The 23,889-nt window shown below is 41.7% G+C and overlaps 1 protein-coding gene across 1 annotated transcript in view; it reads left to right on the forward strand.

The window, feature by feature from the left end:
- The window catches only part of HEG1 (heart development protein with EGF like domains 1), a 51,132-nt gene extending 28,169 nt beyond the window's left edge, over nt 1-22,963 (forward strand). Inside the window, exons 14-19 of the mRNA XM_067549606.1 lie at nt 1,022-1,159; nt 9,905-9,947; nt 10,065-10,102; nt 11,134-11,221; nt 13,087-13,261; nt 14,790-22,963. Coding sequence (XP_067405707.1) covers nt 1,022-1,159; nt 9,905-9,947; nt 10,065-10,102; nt 11,134-11,221; nt 13,087-13,261; nt 14,790-14,939 — 632 coding nt within the window. The 3' untranslated portion in view covers nt 14,940-22,963. The remainder of the gene's footprint in view (nt 1-1,021; nt 1,160-9,904; nt 9,948-10,064; nt 10,103-11,133; nt 11,222-13,086; nt 13,262-14,789) is intronic.
- Nucleotides 22,964-23,889: the final 926 nt, after the last annotated feature.

Below are 23,889 nucleotides of genomic sequence, written 5' to 3' on the forward strand. Positions count from 1 at the left end.
GTAGCTATAGAGGTTTCACTTTGAGGATGAAAGTTGGCAGTTAACCTGCTAATTTGTGGAGTATGCAGCTGTGTTTCTGATTACCATATACTACATCTTTACATGTCAGAGGTCTGTCTGTTTGATAGAAAGCAGGGATGTGAGGGCATCTAAGATGGAAGATCTTTACAGAGTGAAGGATATTCTGCTTTCTCTTGGTTGGGGATTTAATATTTGTGTCCCTTAGTTTGAGAGAAATCATCTAGATTGGAAATACATGTATGGCAAAAAGAACAGCGCATGCAAAGTTCTTTTTTTTAACTGAAGATTGTATACATAATTAGACTGAATATCATTTATAATTTACAACTTTGTGGAAGAGAGATCTGTAAGACTGGAATCCTGTCAAGGAATCACTTGGTTGACCAAAGCAGTCAAGACTATGCTGCAGAGAAAAATGCTGTTCTGGTTGGTAGGACATAGAGTAGACAACCCAGCCGGTCTTTTCTGTCTCTAATATCTGTGTTCAATAATGAATTTAATTGCGTATTTAGTACAGAAATGGGCAAAAATCTGATCCAGGTTATAAACCCTACAAAGCTGGGGAGTGTTCAGATGCACAATTTCAATTCATGCCCAGTATATTATTATTTATTATTTGCATTGTGGTAGTGGGTAGGGACCACAATCATAGACCAGAACCCCATTTATGCTAGATACTGCACAGTGACATAACAAAAAGGCATGTTCTTTCTCTCTCTCTTTAGAAAGAAAGAAAGAATAAATAACAGAGCTAGGGACAGCGGTAGAATTCAGATCCAGGTTTTGGTTTAAACTTTTTCCTACTTGTTTGGACCAATCTCTGTTGTAGGGACTGCAGCATCAGGTCCCATGGCTTTATCTCAAAAGAGAGCAAATATTAATAAAGAAATAGGGGAAAGCACTACCTGACCTCAGCATGACACGTGGGGAATGCTGATGATCAATGTGCGTAACAGTGTATTTGCAAGGACCTGTGCTGAGATTGTTGATATCTTTATAGTAGTTGGCGGTTTGTGTAAACAGAAGGACCCTGAATGCGACAGAGAAACTTCGGAATGCACCGACTTGTATGGCATCGCAGTCTGCCAGTGCCAGAGTGGATACTTTAAATACAACAAGATGGATCATTCCTGCAGAGGTATTGTTCTTCTCACAGTCAGATTTGCTTTGGTTTTTGCTTCATATTTTGTTTCCAGTTGAAATGATTTTCGCACATGTTTTTTGTATTTCTTTGCATGCTCAGCAGCCCAGTGTTATGAATAAATATTACCAGCTTAGATTTCCTCCATTTGGATATAGTGCTTTACAGCAGAATTGAAGATATTCTCGCTCACTACAGTAATCATAATATTATCGCTTTCTGGAGCATGCCGTGCAAGTCAGAAAGACCCCGGGAAAAGAGACAAGGGGTTGAAATGCCTGTGGCAAAAGTTCAGTGGCGTAGTGCACAGATGACATAGCGCACTTATTTGTGTTTCTCTTTTGTCTGAACTCCAGGGGAAGTAAAGATAATTGTTTTAAATTCACAAGTTGCATTTATGTTTCCTTAGTATTTTGAAATGAGCAAGTAGCTGAGAAGGAGTGTGAATGTATTTGATCTTAAAAATGGTCTTAATAGAGATCTAAATACTAGAGCCAATCTCTCTTAACTACTACCTTAGAAGACAAAGAGTCATTTCATTACATTTTAAATAAACTATGGTCAGTTTTGCTCTGCAGTGGTCAAAATACATGTAGATGCTGTATAAACGTGTGGGAAGAGTGTCCCTGCTTCAAAGAGCACTCAAAAATGACACAGATAGAGAGAGAAATTGGGTATGAAGCGGCCAATTGGTGATTAGTCATGTTTTGACAATATCTCAATTTGTAAGAGACCACATGGGACCCAGGAATCCTGGCTTCTATACCTGGCTCAGCCACTCATCTGCTGTGTGATTTTGGACAGGACACTTTACCTGACTGTGCCTCTGTTTCACCTCCCAACCTTTGTTTGTGAGTTCTTTGGGACCGGGTATAGCTCTTGCTATATTTATGTACGGTCATACGGCCTAGCATGACAAGGCCCCAATCTCAGTTGGGTTCTCCAAGTGCTATTGTAAAACAAATAAATCCTGTGTGAGTGCATGCATGTGTATGTGGGGGTGCATGTATGTAGGGTGGTATTCGTGTGAAGATATGTTGACTAGTCCCAATTAGTCCTTAACCTTGCCATTCTTAGCTGGGTAGGTTCTTGTCGACAGCACAATAAAAGCTTTTCAAACAGCATTGAACAATTCTAGTCGGGTCTGCAGTGGCTTTGAAGCTTAAAAATATCTACTCTGCTTTGTCTGAAAAATGTGTGCTAATGTTTCCCGGCTTAGCTCTCCTACATGTAATGGGATCATCAGCAGCACTAGCATCTAAGAGGAACAAAGAGGAGGAGACAGGATGTGTGAAACCCACAGAAAATAACATCTAGCTTTTATTTCGGTAGGCTCCAGTCCGAGAAAGTAGCGTTCCTTTTTTCCCTCCAAGAATGGAGGAAGGTAGGGGTGTCTAATGGTGCAGAGATTTCTGCAGCGTAACTTGCAGGAGAAGGGGAGGCTGAGATGAGGGAGGGCCCCATGGTTAGGATGCTGCCTTGGGAGACTGAAGTTCCAGTCCTTGCTCTGCCACAAACTATCTGTATGACCTTGGGCAAATCACTTCATCTCTCTGTGCCTCAGCTTCCGACCTGTAAATGGGGATAATAGTACTTATCTATCCCCTGGGGAATGCTATGGGAATAATAAAGAGTGTGAGATGCTCAAATACTGTGGTAGTAGGGGCTTTGTAAGTACCTCAGATAGACAGATGGGATCATTATGTTCTCATTCCCTCTGTAAAATAAATAGAAGATTTGGTTGGTCACAGGGCTTGCAACAGAGCAATAAAAGACACTCCATCACCATGAGCAAGACAGTCAGGTACCACACATTTTAGACAGGATGACGCCTCCATGAGCTTGCAAATGGCAGAGGTGAAATTCACTGTAGAGCAGATGGCCTTTTCATACCACAGTGCTGAGGGGAATTTTCCCACCTCCACCTCGAGATCTGGGGGCGGAGCGGGAGGCCATCTTCTGTAGTTCATGCGAGAGTGGGGCAAGGTCTTCAAAAGAGCTGAAGGCCGGATTTTCAAATGCCTTGCAGGTGGGACCGGATTTTTGAGAGAGCCATGCTCCCGTTTAGGGCCCTTTGCGTGATCCAGATTTTGAAAAGGTCTCAGCACTCAGCAGCTCCCAATCTGACACTTACAGACATTTTTTCAACAGAGTGCCAGACCCAACGAGTTGAGCAATTTTGAAAACCTGCCCCTCATGTAGGTGCCTAGAAGGAGACCGAGCTGTCTTGAGGAACTGGCCCTGATTGTGGATGCTGAAAATCTAGCCCACAGCATGTTAAATGCTCACTAGTAATTCTAATTGCAGCCTTTCTTCCTGTGGGAAATGCCTATTGTCCTTTCCAGGAAGTTGGGTGTGATTTGGAAAGCAAAATAGGCATGGGTGAATGGTCTGCAGCAAACCTCAAGGTGTGTTTCTTTCCTGACAAAAAGATAAATCCCACTTGTGTAAAATGTGCCGCCTGGAGCACATGAGTGATCCTGGCTTCACAAATATCCAGTATCAATGAGGTTTAAGGGTGGGGTTTTCAAAGGAGCCTAAGGGAGCTTGAAAATCTCAGCCTCAGTGCCATTCATCATACCTTCCATTCATCTCCAGGTAGTTGCTGTTCCCATCCTTTCCAGGACAGGACATCAAACCTGCAGGGTTGATGAAGAAAAGGCCACCACAGGCTCACCGTGTCAGCTTCTACAGGGTGCAGTTTTCTCAATAAAACCAAGCACCTTTGTGTGAGCTCTGATCCCTTCAGCCCATCCAAAAGGTCCCAAGAGACCCCTCGGGCATTCACCGGGTGAGGGAGGTCATGCTGGGCAAAAAGAAATCCTGAGTGAAAAGTCCAGAGAGGACTGGAATTGAAGGTTCTGCCTGGTTGCAGTCCTCAACTCTCCACCCTCCCACCTCCTAGTTTAGATGATTTCTGAATAGCCGGTAACAGGTAAAAGCTTGGAGAGTGGGAGTGGAAGGTGAGCTCTCTTAGAAGCAGATTCAAAGGGACAGGAGAGCAGGGAGGGAGGTCGGAAGCAACATGACAGGAAGGGGAGAGCACGTAGGGTAGTGAAAGGGAAATAGGAGCACAGAGTTGTGCAGCTTTGCATTACATTGAAGGGACCCTAGGATGCACTGAAATGGTGCATTAAGGACCTGCCCCTGCACTCTACATGGTACCTTTCATGTCAGTGGGACTGGAGAATGTTTTTTTGCATTAAGTGGGGGTGCACAGCCTGCACAGCTGTGCAACCGCATCCCTGTGGGTGAAGGATTGGGATCAGGTTGGGCCACAAAATCCCCTTTGGGGATCCTCCAGTCCTTCCCCACTCCCCAGGTAGCGAAAGAGTGCTAGGGCTGCGAAGACCACGCTAATCATTAGCTGTAGTCACCTTTGTGGAGCACAGCCTGGAGTTAGGATTCCTCCCAGTACATGGTTCTGTAATGCCCAGTTACTCAGGCTGGGGGAAGATTTCCGGAAGTGCCTCTCGTGGATCTTGTAACATGAACAAACCCCTCAATCTCTGCTCTTTGCTGACACCTTATTATTATGTACAAGTCAGGTGTATATAATTTTGTTGTCCTGGTTTCTGGTTCACTGAGACGCTTACCACTTGTCCTTCTATTTATGGACTCTTCCTTGAGTTTATAAAAATCAAAAGAGGAAGTTAATAATAAATCTAATACAAAGAATATGATGCACAGATTTAATTATGAATGATGATTGGTAACTAGATGTCCAAAAAAACTACTATCGAGAGAGCTTGGGGAAAAAAAACTGGTTAAAAGGCTAGTCTGGTTTAAAAGGGAAATGAAAGCAGCAATAAAAAATAATATAAATAACAAATGGAAAAAAGGGAAAGTTGATAGTAATGAAAATAATTTATAAGGGAAGCAAAAGGATACAAGACAAAACTTATGACCAGAAGAATTAAGGACAATAAGAAGGAGTTTCTTCAGTGTTTCAGAAGCAGAAGAAGCCCTAATATTGGTATTGGGCCATTATTAGATAGAAATGGTAGAAGTCTCAAAAATAATGCAGAAAAGGCAGAAGTGTTCAGTAAATATTTCTGTTCTGGGAAAAATTAGATAATGTATTCATATATAATGAAATACTTTTCATTCCAGCAATTACTAAGGAAGAGGTTAAATAGCAGCTACTAATGTTAGACAGTTTAAAATCAGCATGTCCAGAAAACTTGCAGAGTTTTAAAAGAGCTAGCTTAGAAGCTCACTGGACAATTAATGTTGATTTTTAATAAGTCTTAAAATAATGGAAAAGTCCCAGAAGACTGGAAAAGAGCTAATATTGTGCCAATATTTTAACAGGGTAAACAAGATAATCTGGGCAATTATAGTCCTGTCAGCCTGACATAATTCCTGGGCAAAACAATAGAATGGCTGATATGAGACTCAATTAATAAAGAATTAAAAGAGGGCAATATACTTAATATCAGTCAACGTGCGTTGATGAAAAAAAGATCCTGTCAAAGTAACTAGAAATTTTTTTTTGATGAGATTACAAGTTTGGCTGATATAGGTAACAAAGTGGATATAATATACGTAAACTTCTGTCAGGCATTTAACTTGGTACCACACAGCATTTTGATTAAGAAACTAGAACAAAACAAAATCACAAGTGGCACATATTAAATGGATTAAAAACTGGCTAACTGATAGGTCTCAGAATGTTATTGTAAATGGGGAATCATCTTTGAGCTGGTGTGTTTCTAATGGGTTCCCTCAGGGACCTGTTCTTGGCCCTATGCTATTTAACATTTTTATCAATGACCTGAAATAAAATTTGAAATAATCAGTGATAAAGTTTGCAGATGACCCAACATTGGAGGTAGACAGGTCACTCATACAGAGCGATTTGGATCACATGGTAATCTGGGAGCAAGCAAACAACATGTGTTTTGATACAGCCAAATGTAAGGCCATACAGGAAGAAAGAGTGTAGGCTATACTTACAGGATGGGGGAACTCTATCCCGGGAAGCAGTGCTTCTGAAAAAGAATTGGGGATCCTGATGGATAATAAGATGAATTATTATGCACTGGTTATTATGCACTGGTTAAAAAGGCTAATGAGATCTTTGGATGCATAAACAGAGGACTCTCAAACAGGAATAAGGAGGTAATATTGCTTCTGCATTTGGCTGTGGTGCAATTCTTTTGGAATACTGTGTCCTTTTCTGATGCCCACAGTTCAAGAAGGATGTTGAAACATTGAAGAGTGTTCTCAGAAGAACCATGAGAATGATAAAGGATTGGAAAAACTATTTTGTAATGGTAAACTCAAGGATCTTCATCCATGTAGTTTATCAAAGAGAAGGTTAAGGGTTTATTTCAACATAATTGATAAGTATCTATATGGGGAATGGATATTTTACAATAGATGGCTCTTCATCTAGCAGACAAAGGTATAACAAGATCCAAATGGCTGGATCTAGACAATGCAACTAGACAAATTTAGACTAAAAAATAAACTGGACAAATTTTTGACTAAAATTATCTTAAATAAGTAATAACATTTTGAACAATGAGGATAATAAACCATTGGAAAATATTTCCAGTGGTTGTGGTAGATTCTCCATCTCTGGAAATTTTAAAACCAAGATTGGAGCTTTTCCTGAAAGATACGTTCTAATAAAACCACAGCTATTGGATTGGAAGCAGAAATAAATTCAGGGAAATCCTGTGATCTAGGCTATGCTGGAGGTCAGACTAGATGATCACAGTGGTCTCTTCTGGTCTTAAACTTGATGAGTCTAGCAATTACTATTGGTTTTATGAGATAGCCCTACTACACATCTTACATATGTACAGATTAATGTCACACAATTTCTTTTCCTTGCCAAATAGCTAAACATAGAGATACAGTTTTATGAACAGAGTTATACTCATCCAGTAGTACAAGAACTTTAAAGGCATTTTATATGTTGCGAACTGCACAGAACAGTCATAGAGCTTGGAGACAAAGATTTTTTCAGTTGTATTGCTGGGTGTTAACAGTGGACTTCACTGATCAGCTGTGTTTATCACATGTAAGCTTTTCCTGAAGTATAACTTTGGGGTCTTATTAAAGATCCCGCATGCTTTATATTCTGCTTTAAGGTGGAAGTCCTAAATACAGTGTGTTGGCCCAGAGTTTTAACATCTGCACAAGAGACCACGGTTGTGTGATTAGATTAGAGTTTAGGAACATAAGAAAATGATGCATGTGGATTCTGATAAGTAATAGGGCTGGAGGCTGACTGCACATCTTGTCAGATCATCATCACTAGCTTTGACCTTAGAGAGAGAGATTCAGTTTGATCTTCTAATGGAGGAAAGAGCTGTGAACTGAAATGAAAAAAAAAATTCATATTAAACAAAATTTTCCAAAAAAAATCTGGTTTGGATCACTTGATATGCTCTGCTTCCATAAAATTGAAACATTGTTCTGACTTTTAAAAATATATGTACATTTCAAAATAGTCATTTCAAAATGAAAAATCAGAATGCTTCATTTCTAATTGTTTTAAAACAAAATTTCATCAAAATTGACACGTTCCCACGGAAAGTTTTGATTTCGATTAACTTCCTTTTTCCGATAGAAAAACGTTCCATAAGCAATTTGGACTAGCTCTAATTATCATCTGAGGCTCCAATCCACTTAAGCACTTCACTTAAGCACTTGAGTGGTCCCTTTGAAGCCAGTTGGGGGTTTCACAGTGTGGGTCACCCCGTAAGTTAAGTAAGTCCAGGACAGGTGCTCCCATTTGGCCAATTAAGGGGGAGGCAGCACCTGGAGGCTATAAAGGATCAGGGAGAGACCCAGTGAGAGAAAGACTTGGGAGACAGAGACTGGACAAAGTCTCTGGGGAAAGCAATAGAGAGCTCTCTGCAGGCCCTCCCTGGAAAGGAGGAGGAATGATCAGGAAGCCAGCAGACAAGCTAGCCTGCTGACTTTTTAAGAGCTCAAGTCAGTGCCAGCTGGCTAAAAAGAGCTGGGGGCTAGCCAGCCAGTGGAGGGGCTAGCCAGCCATCCTTCCTGAACCAGAAAGTCATGGCTGGGAAAGGCTGGAGAGGGCTGAAGGCTCGGAGCAGCAGAGAGAATATCCGCTGGCTCTGGGTTGCAGAGCTGAAGCCAGAAGGCTGGGAGTGAGGAGCTGTACAGGAGGGCTGGGGCAGGGTGAAGGATGGTGGAGCTGTACTGGAGATCTGGGCCACGGCAAAAGAACATTGATGCTCTAGTCGATGTTCTGTCTGGACTGTAATTGTGGGACTTGGTTGGGACTTGTTTTGCTATGGTTTAGTTGCATGGGACTTTTTAAATAAATGAACACCAGCAGGGCCATTTGTACTCAGAAAGACTGCTTGGACTATTTCGGGGGCGTCAGAGAGGGAAACTGAAGCAGGCATTCTTGTTATGTCTCAGCCTGCCACTAGAGGGTGCTCCAGACAAACACTGCCCTATGACAGGGCCAAAATCGGTAGCAATTGTATAGTGTGATCTGATTGTCTGGTGTGTTCCTATTATTATTATTTATTGTTGTAGCACTTAGGAGCCTCATTCATTGACTGGGACTACATTGTATTCTGCCGTCTTGATGGGAGGTCTTTAAAGGACCAGGAATGCCAGAAATAATGCCCAGCTTCTTGTTAATAAGAGTTTGTGTTTCTATTCTGCTATACATGGCAGTGAATATTGACTTCTTCTTTGTCATATGTTGCATTCCTCCCCGCACACTGAGAGCACTGGCTCCCGCATTCCTTCACCTCCAACACAGTCTCAGATTATGTATTAACAGGCCCAAGTGCTTGACATTTAGACTTTGTTTTGGTTGCAGCGTGTGTTTGGAAGAGAGCTGAGATGCTGGCTGTCTTTTATTCTCAAGCTTGGAAGATCCCAGGGATATGTCTACACTGCAGTATAAGCCCATGATTGAGCCTAACTCCCCTTACACTGCAGTTGCACTAATCCAGGGCTCAGATGCAGGGTCCCAGGACCCTGCAGGGCTGGAGGGTCTGAGTTCAAGTTAAGCCGGGACCCAGGGTCTGAGCCTTATTGCTTTGCAGTGTAGACTCAGCCCTCCAGGGACAGTCCAGGGAGTCAGCCGGAAGTATCCCACAGTTCCATGGGACACCTTCCTTAGTCCTTTCTGTTCCAACAATCTGCAATCCATTCTATTAAAAATGGAACTTCCTTACTGTCAGGGTAGTTAAGCTCTGGAATAAATTGCTTAGGGAGGTTGTGGAATCTCTGTCATTGGAGGTTTTTAAGAACCGATTAGCCAAACACCTGTCAGGGATGGTCTAGTTTTTACTTTGATCTGGTCTACACTACAGACCTATGTTGGTATAACTACAGCGACATGGTTATACCAACCTATTCCCCATATAGACAGCGCTGTCGGTGGGAAAGCTTCTTCTGCCGCCATTGCTACCACATCTTGAGGAGGTGGATTAACTAGGCCTACGGGAGAGCTCTCTCCCATCGGTTTACAGCGTCTTCATTAAAGCGCTACGGTGGTGCAGTTGCATTGATGCAGCTGTGCCAGTGCAACGTTTTAAATGTAGACATGCCCCAAGTCCTACCTTGAGTGCAGGGGTGTGGACTGGATGACCTACTGAGGTCCCTTCCAGTCCTAAACTTCTACGATTCTATGACTAGAGCGTCTAGGCGCTACAGCAATACAAACAACAACTACAAACCTACTTACTGCTCACCACTGAGGGGTGCTCATCACCTTTCTCTTTAATTTTCTAGCTTGTGAAGATGGATATAGGCTTGAAAATGAGACCTGTGTGAGGTATAGTAATCTCTATTTCTTGACCTACCCTTTTTTCCCCCACCCACTCCCAAAATTGCTTTGGTAAGATGTTACCATAACTAAGGCTCAGATGTTTAAAACTCTTTCCTGTTACAGTTGCCCGTTTGGCTTGGGGGGATTCAACTGTAGAAACCGTAAGTATGGAACGTCTTGTCCTTTCACGCTATTCTTCGGTAAGGTTATGAGGGCACAAATGGCTCTTCTAGAGATGATACGTTTTCAGCCTGGGGGACTGCAATCAGACTGCTTTGTTCTTCTAATTAGTGGGGCAGAATTTTCCTTAGCTCACCGTTACCAGTCATCGCTAATGAGAAATTCTTATCCTGTTTTATAAAATGGAGTTCTTACCCAATGCTAGAAATTTGAAGTAGTAAGTTTTATTGTTGAACCAGCTGTAGTCATTTGCGCAACATTAGCACTGGTCAGAAAATTAGAACATTTTGGGTAGAAGAAAGTCCCAAAATGGGCTACATTTCAAATTTTTTATCAGAACAGAAATTCAAAAAACATTTGATGTGGAAGCATCATATAGTTTCATTTAATAATATCAAAACATTAATAATATAATATAATTAATTAATATGTGTAGATGAAATGAAACAAACAAGAAAGTCGTGACAACTCATTTTAAAATTTTTCCATTGATAATTTTGTGGCGATCTTGTTCCTGCAAAAAGTTCCAATTTTCATAAAACTGAATTTTCCGATGGAAGAGTGTTTCATCAATTTTTCCAACCAGCTCTACTTAACATTATTACACAAATGATTTCGTGGAGGTCTCCTCTGCACACGTATAGTCTGTCACGAGATGATCACTGGGGTAACATGCTGCTTAAGGATGATGTTCTGAAGTGAATTGGCAGACTTTTTGTTGCACGCCTCTCGTGTGTTCATAAATACAAGCTGTCCCAAAGAAGGGACCTGTTTTTCCAAGTCTAAGAGTTCCCATTTTTCTACTCTATCCTCCCAAACTCCCCAAATTCAGGTAAATCTATTTGATGTAATGTAATGTCCTATTCAATAATTATTGAACCTGAGAAGAAAGTTCCTAATCCTTTTGCATAATAGATAGATAGATATGTAGCTATGTATCTGTATATTTAAATATTTATAAGCATGTTACCATTTCTAAGAGAGTGAGGTCTCCTGTGTCTCTTGTGTTCAGCGTATCAGCTAATCACCGTGGTGATTGCAGCTGCAGGAGGGGGACTTCTGCTTATCCTGGGGATAGCACTGATTATCACTTGTTGCCGGTAGGTATCATAAACCAGACACCGAATCCTGTGTTATTGATGTTAAGGATTATAGTGCCTCAGATCTATACCTGAAAAGCCAAACATGCAGAGGACCAAGCCTAGTGTAAACAAGACATGTAGTGGAGATACTATGGGATACATTCTACTTACACTTAAGGGAAAATCTTTTTTCCCAGTAGCCAGCCCAGGTAACACAGCTGAGTGCTGGGAATCATGCTCATTGAGGATGGGGAGATAAAGGAATCCTGCCTGCTCCAAGACATGGAGTAGCACAGGAACTGCCTTGCAAAAGCAAGTCCAACTAAGATGAAAGAAACAATTTATGCAACAGAAAGACTAGAGGGTTTAAAGTAGTGGCTAATGCTTTGATCCCACCCAAACCCCAGGCCAGCCCAGCCCCACTGCTCAGACATCCTGTTCATGGCTATGTAGAAAGGCTCTGCAGAGCTAAATTCCATTTCCCACATGAAGTGCAGGCCTCTCCACGTTCTCACAAGTGCTGCCTCTCTTTACATTGGCCAGGATCCTTCTGTACCTATAGAGTAGGAGCAGGGCTTAATTTGTGTCAGGGCTGAGCCCCGGCACCTCTAGGCTCGGCAGTTCATAGCCCCAGCGCCTCTGGACTTGCCACATCGGTTATGAAAGTAAAAAAAATTGCTTAAGACCCAGCACCTCTTTCATTGCAAATTAAGCACTGAGTGGGAGGCAGGATTTATCCCATAGTTAGACAGAATTATATTCAGTGCGTTTAATGGAGCACTTTACAATATTAATTCAGTTGTACCACACTTCTGTAAAGTAGACTATTATTGTGATACCAGTTCTGTAGGTGGGTAATGTGATTTCGTCTGTGTCACCTAGCAAGTCAGTGGCATAGCAAAGAACAGAACCGAGGCGTTCTGACTCCCAGTCTTCTGATCTAGGTACTAGCTCACCTTCCATTCCTTAGGTAGACTATCCACTGAATAGCATGTATGTGCAGCATTGGGCTACCATCCTCTTGGGGGACACGGTTTTGGATCTAAATCTCCTCCAAAGGAGATTATCATAAGATACAGTAGACAGGCAGGTGACTTTGGAGGGGGTGATTGTTTTTAAGATTCATGGGATTCAGCCCAACCCGCTGCCTAGGGCATTGTTCCGAGCAGTTTCAATATACCTGCAAAGTATGTCTATTCAAATGGACAGAAGCTTGAGGACCTTGATTCCCATGTTTTCTGTGACCTTTTCCTGACTTTTGACACTTCCGTGACTCTTCCATGAACTTGGATACATAAATTCACTGATTTTTAAGGCAAAACAGGACCATTATGATCATCTGATCTGACCTCCTGTGTAACACAGGCCATAGACTCTTACCCGATGATTCCTGTCTCAAGCCCATAACTTCTGTTTGAACTAAAGAGCATCTCTTTTAAAAAGACATGCAGTCATTAGGTAAAGACTTCAAGTGAGAGAACATCCAGCGTGTCACTAGGTAAGTTGTTCCTGTGGTTAATTACCCTCACCGTTAATTCATTCCAGCCTTAATCATAAGGTTTAGGCTTGTCTCCACTGAGGATTCCAGCCATGCGTGCACCAGTGCAAACTTGACTCTGAACAAGAAAAGCTGTGATTTTTACACTAGTGTAGCTTACATAGTTCAAGCAGGGATAAGCTGCACCAGAGAAAATGGGTTACATAGTTCAAGCAGGGATAGTTCAAGCAGGGATAAGCTGCACCAGAGAAAATGGGTTTTCGTCATCCACAATCAGGGTTTACACCATTGCTTGGGATCAGGTCAAATCTCCTTAGATCATATCACAAATACAATAACAAGACAGCAAGATAAATTTTGCCTTTTAACTTTTTTTTAAAAACAGAAAGAATAAAAACGACATAAGTAAACTCATCTTCAAGAGCGGGGATTTCCAAATGTCGCCATACGCCGAGTACCCCAAGAATCCCCGAGCACAGGAGTGGGCCAGAGAGACGATAGAAATGCAAGAAAATGGAAGCACTAAAAACCTGCTGCAGATGACGGATGTATATTATTCGGTATATATTCCTGGGTTCCTTCTGTACTTTCTCTTTTGTCTGATGGTCCCGAGATATTATATCCTTTGCTACCTGAGATGTGGACCCATAGCATGTAAGAAAAACGGACAAAGCAAATGCCTGCGGTTATGAACAGAATTTTGGGAGTCTTGTGGGCACAGTTTCTGAGCCTGTAAACCATTACTTATGTGAGTAAGTCTAACGTAGTCAGTGGCGTTACTCATGTGAGTAAATGTTGAAGGATCAGGCCCATACTCTGTAATAATGTTGTCCAGTGATATGAGAGGAGCATGAGCATTACTTTGTTTTGATTTGCATTTGATTTGCAATTTAAGTTTTTCCTGGAGCATGTTTATTGGGATATACAGTATCAGTGGAATTGACCTTTGTCCCTGCTCTCAGAAAATGAAAGAGCCTTGGTAGTTAAGAGGGGTTTCCCAAACTTCTGAAGAACCTTGTTATAACCAATAACCAGGAAGGTGAGTTTTTGCAGGTCGATGGTACAGAATCTGCATAGGTGCAGTGTACAGCAATGAGGAGTCTCATAATAGGATCAAACAATGGTTTGATGCACCTACTCACTGTGAGTAAGGATTGCACAATCTAGGCCTTACAAAACAAAGATCCTATTGGCATCCATCTGTCCCCAGTAATTTAACATTGGGACTCAGCAGAGTTGTCTCTAAATGGAATTTTTTTCAGGGGTTTCCATGTAGCATTAGTTTTTCTTTGAAAGTGCAGCAGCTAACATCTTTCTGGGCTCCCTAAAAGGGTATTCCCGTGGCACACTCTGTTGATGTATTAGCGCTCTTCATGCACAGAGCACCTCCCTTTGCATTCACAGTGACTGAGGAAGTGTTTGCTAAACCCTGATAGTTTTCAGATCCTCTCCCCTCTTAACTACCAGATGCCAAGGCTAACAACAGTGGTTTGACCGACCCAGCTGTTTGGGCCTGTATCACTTTGTCATTTGAGAATTAGCCCAATGGTTGCACTTGCCCACGTGGTAATAATAGAGCTAACTGTTCACAAGGTATTAGTGAGCCTCACAGAGTCCTGCTGTTCCAGTGCTCTGAGGGTGCACATCATAGAGTCAAAGATGAAGTCTATGCATGTCCTTGTTGCTTGAGATATTTAAAATTAGTCTGAACAAAAAAATAAAACCCCTAGAAAATAGCTAGGAACAATCCTGTAATAGGATCTGAGAGATCATCTCAAACCACTACATTTCCTTGTATCCACCGAAATAACTGCATTCAATCTTTGCTTAAAATTATGGTTCAGATCCACAACTGATGTAAATCAAACATAGCTCCATTGACGTCACTGAAGTGACACCAATTTATGTCAGCTAAATAAATGATTGAAATAAAAGGGAACTCAGGCAAGAACAATAAAAACAAACGAATTCAAGCATGTGTCTGTTTCATCATGTGAGTCTGGAGAAAGAAAAGTTTTTTAAGACAGCGTTTGAAATAGGATGTAGGCCTAAGAATAAAAGCCTTTTTTTTTCTCTTTTATATTATAGCCGACTGGTATAAGAAATGCTGAACTAGAAAGAAATGGACTTTATCCTCCCTACACGGGTTTGCCTGGATCCCGACATTCATGCATCTACCCTGGACAATATAACCTATCCTTTATTAGTGACGAAACTAGAAGAAGAGACTATTTTTAACACAGTTGTGTGGGAGTGGAAGATCAACGTAGATACGTGTCCTTCTTTACCAGGTACACGCTGTCCCCTGACAGTTCAGCCAATATCAGTCTTAATCTTCACATACAGGAAGGACTTTGAACTCAAAAGAACACAGAGCATTGCTGCCTTGAAAACCCATTCGCAGCTGTTGTGCGTAGCAAAGACGGAGGGGAAGAATGAGCCAAAGTGCAGATCTGTAAAAGATGTAAACGGGTGGAAGTGCATGGAAGTTAACGTGTGCACTCCACTTTTATCTTCACCATTTACAGCACGTAACGTGATTTTATTAATAGATCAATACAGACAGACTAACTGTTGACAGCTCTCTAAAATTAATACCACTAGGGAATGTTTTGTTTACAGAGTAAAATGTTGGTCTGACTACTGTGTGTTCCTCTTGGCCAACTTTTTATGCAGATACACTGTGTGCTGTTTTTGTGTAGGAGGTTTATGTTCATTTCAAGCCCTTCTCTGCCTTTCCATGTTATGATCTGCTTCCTATGTAGCAAGGGAGTTGGATTGCCCACTAAATATAAATTTTCTTTATTGGTATGTGTCATTCTGTCAAATGTCTCAGCGCTTAACTAAGCACTGCATCTGGCAATCATGACTGAATTCATAGGCTGACGTTTTCGAAGGAATATGGGGGATTTAGCCACACCTCTTTAATTTTAATGGAGAAAAGTATAACTAATCCCTTGCACTGCTTTGAAAATCTTCTTTGTGTTTGGAAATGTCTGAATGTGGCAGTGTATTGCCCATCGATCTGCAATGTTGTTCAAAAACCTGTATTATTATACTGTAGTAAGACACCATAGTAACCTCCAGCGGGGATTTATATGCTTTTTTAAAACAGCAAGGTCAGATAAAGTATTCATTCATGGAGCAATAAATTACAAGAGAGTGTCAGTGGGGTAGATCTCATTGCTTTGCAGAAAATGTGTGTGTAGCCATAATGAACTTCAAGGGAGAAGTGGGTTCCAGCAGTAGTGTTATAGCCCTTGTTGGACTGATACACCATGAACTTTAGACTTTGCATTGGACGCAGACAGCCACAGCTCCCATAATTTTAATGGGCACTGCAGGGGTACTCAGCACATCAGAAAATTAGGTGCATTGATTGCATTTGACTGAGGGAAAAGCATGAGGCTTTGGATCACAACAAAATGGTTAAGGGATTTCCAGCTGTCTTTTCCGTGTCAGTCCTATGAGCTGGCAATTTTCATTGCAAATGGAGCTGGTCAGAAATTTTTGAAATTTGGACCCAAAAAAATTCCAACATTTTTTGCCAAAAAGTATTTTTTACAAGCTCATTATGTAGTCTGTGGTTCTGGCAAATTTGAATGATCAACAACAAATTTTCATGAAAAACTACAAAATATTTGTTGTGAAAGTGTTTCTGCATTTTTCAAGAGGGCCTAACGTCACAATTGTTTCATTCTTGGAGAACTCTTTAACTTGTTTCCCCCATCCTAGTAGGTGATACTATGTAGTTTCCTGAACACATATATTTTTGAAGATATCACATTTGGCTGTTGTAAAAATTTCTGTTGATCACTTAGGACAAAGCACCAAACAGATAATTTACTATATTCGTAACTAAGGGTCTGATCCAAAGCTCCCTGACTTCACTCTGTGTAGGGTTGGGTGCTTAGTGAAGATCATGTTAATCAAATTCACTTAGTTTGTCTTGACTGAAAAGTGACTCAAATTATAACTCAAGTTGCCCCTAGCTCAACTCTTTTCCACACACAAAAATCCTTAACTCGAGTGTGATGGTGCTTTTTAATTCAAGTTAGCTGGTCTGAGATGGGATATAGACTAACACTCGAGCCAGCTATTAACATAATCTCTTTGCAGCATGAACGCAGGCTAGCTCCACTTTAGTGCCACTAATCTTACAATGCCTTCCCACAGTTCCCCCTGTGGGCTCACAAAAGTCAGACAAGTTCTCCCACAATACATGGGAACAAATTTATAGAGTGGCTTCGCTCACTGCAGCACTTAACAATGGAACGTGCCCTTAGAGGTCTTCGTGCTGCATCTGAGTGAGTACAGCACCACTGTGGGCACAGGAACTCGAGGGCGACGTGCCCGTGTGACTGCCCTCACTCCGGCTAGGCTAACTCTAGAGGAGTATCTTTGCATTGAAGGTCACGTGAGTTAACTCTGCAGTGAAGACAGACCTTCAGTCAGCTGACACATAACAGTGTGTGTTTCCACAGAGCCTGTGATCCTGCAGTCTTGCCCAGCATGCAGTAAGTTGTGTGCCCCATCTCAAGTGTGAACAGAGGTACAAGTAAGATTTAGCACTAGGCGTTAGTTCTCCTTTGAGTAGTGTCCCTGTGAGTGCTCCACTTCAGGTGCTGCAGAGCCTTTAATTGGAGATTTTTGGTAGCAGGGTCTGGCTGGCCCCTGTATGCACCCCATACATCTTCATGCCCCTCACCATAACTATATGGGACCATGCAGGCGAGCCACCCTCAGTTCCTTCTCAACCACCTGCGGCCTGAGACAGGGTCTACAACTTTGCCTGTTCTCTACTAATATTCGGAATTTAGTTAGTTAGTATGTAGTGCTTGTAGTTCTTGGAACAACCATTACCTTTTCTTTCTTTCTTTCTTTCTTTTTCTTTCTTTCTATCTTTCTTTCTAACAAAAACATTAAAAATGTTGTTTAAAAATATTTTTTGTTTATAGATATAGTTAGTGTTAAGAGTTTTTTCCCCCTTCAATAGGGCCAATTTGTTGTTAATTTGCTCGGTGTTACCTGACTTCCTGGAATTCAAAAGGGGCTTCTCTTGTCGTGAGGCTATTCCTGTGAGCAACGGGCATTCCCAGTGGCCTATACTGTGTGGGTGATACCCATATCCCTAGGAAATGCAAGATCTGCACTTTCTTCAAGGGGAGATCCCAAAAAAATAGTGAGATCAAGTGTAAACTCCTGATTATGGAGCACGCCCTATGACAGCTTCAGATCCCGGGACAGAGGATCCCCTGGTACGTAGACCTCCCAGTACCGTTAGCACCCCATCCTCATTGACATCTTGGCCACCGGGTGCACTAGAGATGTAGGTGGTACCGCAGCACCAAAGACCTAAGCAAAGGTAGTCTCAGTACCTGCATCTAAGCAGAGGGAGATGAGTACATCTCCAAGAAAATCTTGGTCACAGACACAAAAGAAGCGTACGGAGACCGCATGTCCACGGGGAGTTCAGTCCTGGCTCTGAATGGTGACGATACCATAAAGGCCTTTAATCAATATTTCCAGTCAGTGGATGTTACTGTTGCCCTCCCCCACTGGGGGCTGCTGTCTTAGTGATACATCCCAGCAGGGGCCCATCTGCTGATACAAATGAGCAGGTTGATCCTGCAGCCCTCACGCAATTAACTCTTATGCGTCTAAACCTGCAAAGGGTTGCGTGCCCTGGGTTCCTAATGATTCACTCAGAGTTAAAGACGCCCAACAGCTCTGAGGAGTTGAGCTCTGTCTGAGCAGTTCCACTGAAGTCAGTGGGACAACCTGTGTGAGTAAGGGCTGCAGGACCAGTACCTAGAACTAAAAGGATCACTCTGACTTGGGATCATTAAACAGTCTGGTTGTTATCTGTTCATTTTAATTTCTTAGTTTGTTTCTAAGCACTCCTTTGGGTGCATTGCTACAGCCTGTAATCTTGTGAGCAGTCCCATTCAAATCAGCGGGATTACCCAAATCATAGAAATGTAGGGCTGCAAGGGACCTCAAGTGGTCATCTAGTCAAATGCAGAGGAGATGCATTGGGGGAGGCGCCATGTGCGGTCACGTGTTCCCCTAGATTTTTGCCAGGGTTTGCTGGCCCCGCTCGGACACATGGTGCGGTTGATCCCCCCTCCCTGTTGCAGCTGCTGGAGCAGGCACGGGGAGAGACAGGGCAAACAGCTGGGAGCTGTAGGAGAGCTGCTGCTTATTCTGCTGCCTCCTCCCACCGCGCTAAAGCTGACTTAAGCTGTTGGGAGAGCAAACCTTTAAATTGTGCCCCCCGTTCTCTCAGCTGGCACCTGTTGTCTCTGGTCCAGTGTTTCTCAATGTCTGATCCATGGAACGGCATCAGTCCCTGAGATCTCCCTGAAGATAGTCCCTGGTATCAAAAAAGGTTGAGAAACACTGATTCTAGTCCATGAGTAATGGCTGCAGGATTGAGCTCTTTCCAGAAAGCTCTCTTATCTTGACTGAATTGGACCTTTGTGTTCAGCACAGCTGGTGGAGATAAGAAAATATTTTCTTACACTAGAGTTTATCCTTTAAAGACTCCACATGCTTTCAGGCTGGTACCCAAAGGCACCCATGGGCTCATAGAGTTACCACACACTTCTGCCTATAAAATCTTAGTTTCAAGTTGAAATGTAGCTCTTTCTCCTAGCGTACTTTGCAACAACATTTAGGACCATTTGTAATGATTTATCTGCAGTAAGGGTGAAATCTACCCTGTGTAAACAGTGGGCACACAACCTATGCATCATACAATTCCCACTTAAACGCTGCGTAGAGGATTTAGGTGGGACTTAGTGTGTAGGGCGGGTAGTGGCTCTCTGCACAGGGGTGAATTTCATTTTTAATGTGAAATTCTTCAGAACACTGCTGCTACCAAACATGTGTCCCATGATTCAGTCCACTTCTAAGTCAGTCTTACTGATTGCTGATCACCTACTAAAACAGCATGGAGGTGGAGAATATAATTTTCCTATTTTTGCCACATACTGACACAATCCTAACTCTGCCAGTGCAGAGAATGCTAGTTGGGTGCAATGCACCTTAGCGTTTACTGCTATAAACGCAACAGTTAGAGTCTGTCCTGATCATCGCTACATGTGATGTGGCTGTGATACATTTTTTCATTGTTTGCTTCAATTAAAAACAAAACACTAATCCTGTCTATTTCTATCTCTACTGCATCTATTTCTATCTAGCTATCATCTTGGTATCTAAGCACCATGCAGTAATGGTACATAGTTTGTTATTCCTATCTGGAAGAGGGGAAAGGTTCCAGATGATAAACCATTCCTCCTCTTTTCCCCTGCCCGTAGGCCAATATTTTCAAACTTTGGCATCTTCTGTTAAGCTAAATCCATAGACGCACACCTACATCAAAGTAGCCTGATTTTTTTCCAAGGGTTATGTTTCCTAATTTTAAGGACCCAAAATTGAAAATTTGGGTCACTCTTAATACCAGTCCCATATGTCACAGCCACCATTCCCCTGAGCAAGGAGGAATGGAGAGAACTCTGTTCAGAGCATGTCATTATTGCTGATTAATAGGCCATAAGTGGTTCAGCAAGAGGAGGTTTATCCTTATGCACCCACAGTAAATTTAGCATGTTGCTTCTGCAGAGCAAGAGACGAGGAGCAGCCATCAAAGCGAGGTCAGCTTGCATGGCAGCTCAGAGCAGCAGCAGGCCAATGGGCAGCCTTGCCGGTGGGTTGTTGATTAACTTTGGAAAAAGTACCAAATCCATTGCTTGGTAGGAAAAGCTATCTATGTGCTTGGGAGTTCTTTTTATCGGGACATCAATTGCTTTGACACTGCTACACCTGAGGGGCTTTTATGGCCTGAATGCCCCCAGGCTCAGAGGGGCAGCCCACTTAAGATGACTTAGAGCAGCAAAATTTGGCCTGGCCCATTGGGGGCATTCAGGACTCACAGCTAAATTTGCGGGGGGGGGCTTAATTGCTTTGCTGGTGTGATCTGCCTGTCCCCTCTGTTCTACAATAGAACTCGGCAGTGTGCTAACAGAAGTTCAGAGTTTTAACAGGGCCATAACCAGAACAAAGAGAAGAACTGTCGATGCAGTTTGCCCTGTGCACCCACTACATTAAGCAACCCCGAGACAATTAATCCTTGTTTTGTTGCCACATTTCTTTTCGAGTTCTGACATCCCCGTCTAATGCCATGACACTCCACCTCCCATCCCCCACAGGGCTCAGCATTGCAGATGCATTTTGCCTGAGGTCTCTGGCACAGTACAGGAGCAAAATACATTTAAAAATCCCGTACAGCTGTATCTACAGAGGAACTTGTTCCTTTATTTTATATATATATAATATATATTTATTTCTATATATATATATATATATAATATGTATATAAAATGCATATATGAATATATAATATATATTTGTCCTGCAGCATTCCAACAGACTTTCCCCCAGCACTGCAGGAGCACTGTGATCCGACGCAGAGGGTTTGGCCGTTACTGAAGAATGCTGTAATACTTTATAGGAATTCCTTCCCAGCTCTTGTCAGTTCCAGTCTCCTTTCTAAATTCATCTGGATTCCTCATGCCCTCCAGCCAATGTTTAATCTTCAGATTTCTTCCTTAAAATAAAAAAAAAACAGATGCATTTTACTTAAATGTTCTTTTTTCCTGTGCTATTATTTGTGCTTCTTAGCAGACACAGGACCTAATCCAACTTCATTACAGTCAAGGGGAAGACACTCCCGCTGATTTTAGTTGGTGTTTGATTCAGGCCTCAATTCACGTGAAGTTCAGGATGAGTTGTGCTTCACTGCAGGCATTACTTCAACTCTGGCCATGTGTATGACTATTTGCTACCTTTAATATTGTATTTAATTTTTAAACGTGTACTTAGTATTGTAGCAAACCCTGTAGCATGTGAGCTTGTACATAGGTTATTTTTCAAGATCTGGAGCACCTTCTTAAAGAGAGAATGAATGTGAATTTTGTACATTGTTTTAGGTGATGAAACCTTTAATAATTGAGCAACATTTCTCCTATACTAAGGCCTTCTAGGGCTAAAGATGGTGTTTCCTGTGCTCATAGCTGAGAAACCACTGGCCAATTTACACTCAAATGCCCCTTTGGAAATAAGAACATAGCACACCACTTCTGATGGGGTACGTCTAATATATTGTGTGTGTCTTGTAAGTTTCACAGAGCCAAATAAGTCATATTTCTTTTTTCATTGCCCTGAATCCACAAAGGTTCAAATGCAGGACAAAAACCCATAATGATGTTGCAAGAAAATGAATAGAACAAGAAGCCAAACAAAATTTTTGTTTTGTTTGTGTAGCAAAAATAAATGTCTCAGACAATTTTATTATTTGGTTTTTTTGGTAGTAAAAACTTTGCTCCAAGTGGTGCAATAACTATTTCATGTGTGATGGGTGGAATTTGCGTTCCACGTGAGGGGTATCCCTAATGATGAGGGAGAGCTGAGAAGTACTAGCCTTATATTCTTCTGAAGCAGTAATTAAATGGTGAGCTCCTGGAGTACCTATTCTGGCACACTCTCATTGAAAAAAATGTGAGCTTTGCCAAAGTGATAAGTCATGAGTGTGGCCTACAGATCTGCAATCTACAACGATCAGCTGTGAGAAAGTCCTATGGAATGTAACAGAAAAGGATAACTTTTCTTGAACAATCCTACAGAATTTGATAGAGAATTGTATCCCTGCTATACAATCATGTAGGATGGTTAAAGAAGAACTTACATGAAGCACATCCTTATTAAATGGTTTAGGTTTATAGAGGAAATTCCATAAAACTCTATTGGTTTCATCCCTGTTAAATGCTATAGGACTTTTTCTTAAGACAAAGCAAACACAATATGCAAATCATTACTACTGCTGAAGCTGTCTTCAGAATTGCATCAGTAAAGTTCACTTTCAGTGAAGTCTGTTTCAGAAGGCAAATATGCGACATTTGTTTGTTTCTATTATTAAAATGAATGTACAGTCAGAAGACCTGTTTTATGTCTTTTACATTGTTCTGGATTTCCCTTCACATATCTCTGAATGTTAGCTTTCAAATAGTTTTTTAATTAATTTTCCAAACCAGTGTTATTTAAAGTTGTATCATATTTGCAACCTCCACTAATTAATACAGCAATGTAGTAGCAAAGTATAATTTTAAAGGATTGGATTATTTTTATACCTGCATCCAATATAATTAAGTCTGGCGTTCTAGTCAGTATCATAAAAGAATACAATAAAACTATTAATATTATGATTCTGGTCTTGTATTGTTGAATAAAATGTAATGGGCATGTTGAAGGCTTTCTCTATAGAGGGAAAGCATCTAATGATAGAAGGTGTGATCCTGAGAGCAGTTTCCACTGGGGATTATGGCAGGTATGAGTGGCAATACTTCCGTGTGTTCCTGAGTCCGTTTCCAGGCTACATCTTTTTTCAAAAGGCCCTGTAATAGAGGCATATTTAGGAATATAATCCCAGAGATACCCTGTTAACCCCCAAAAGTTCCACAAGGTTGCAGCATCTCTAGGCAGAGGCAATACTCGGACAGCATCTTTTGCTATGCAAGGGTCTTTCCCCATCTCATCAAGGTGATTCCGGAGAAAGAAACTTGCGTGGCCATTAGTTGTACCGCGGTAGAGTTATACTTTAACCTGGCAACCTCAAGGATCTGTAAGAGCTCATCCAGGCTCTCTAGATATTCTTTTGTCGAGCTGCTAGACAGATGTCATCTACATATCGAAACAAAACAGAAAGTTGGGAAAATAGTGACAATACCTACTTCAGCTAGGCGTGGAATATTGTGGGAGTGTTAAGATATCCCTGTGGTAATCTTTCCCAAGTGAACTGGACCACAAGGAAGGAAAATGCAAACCTGTACTGTGACACGGACTAGCAGTAAAGCCCAAAAGCCATTGCCTACATCCAGGACTGTAAACCACACAGACTTGGGGTCAAATGACTTAGTTAAATTTGGCATCTTGGCTATTGAGGCTGCATAGGAAGGCATGGCCTGACCAAGGCATCTATAATCAATGGTAAGGCACCAGGAGCCATCTGGCTTCTGGACGAGCCAAAAAGGTGAATTAGCAGTTGATGTACATCTGCAAAGAACTTGCTCTAAAAGGGCTGCTATAGTAATATATATATAGGGTTTAGCTTTATCCAAGAAAGGGGTAC

The sequence above is a fragment of the Emydura macquarii genome, unplaced genomic scaffold (assembly GCF_026122565.2).
Source record: "Emydura macquarii macquarii isolate MOO-44397 ecotype Brisbane River unplaced genomic scaffold, CSIRO-AGI_Emac_v2 contig_1253, whole genome shotgun sequence".
Taxonomy (NCBI): Eukaryota; Metazoa; Chordata; order Testudines; family Chelidae; genus Emydura; species Emydura macquarii.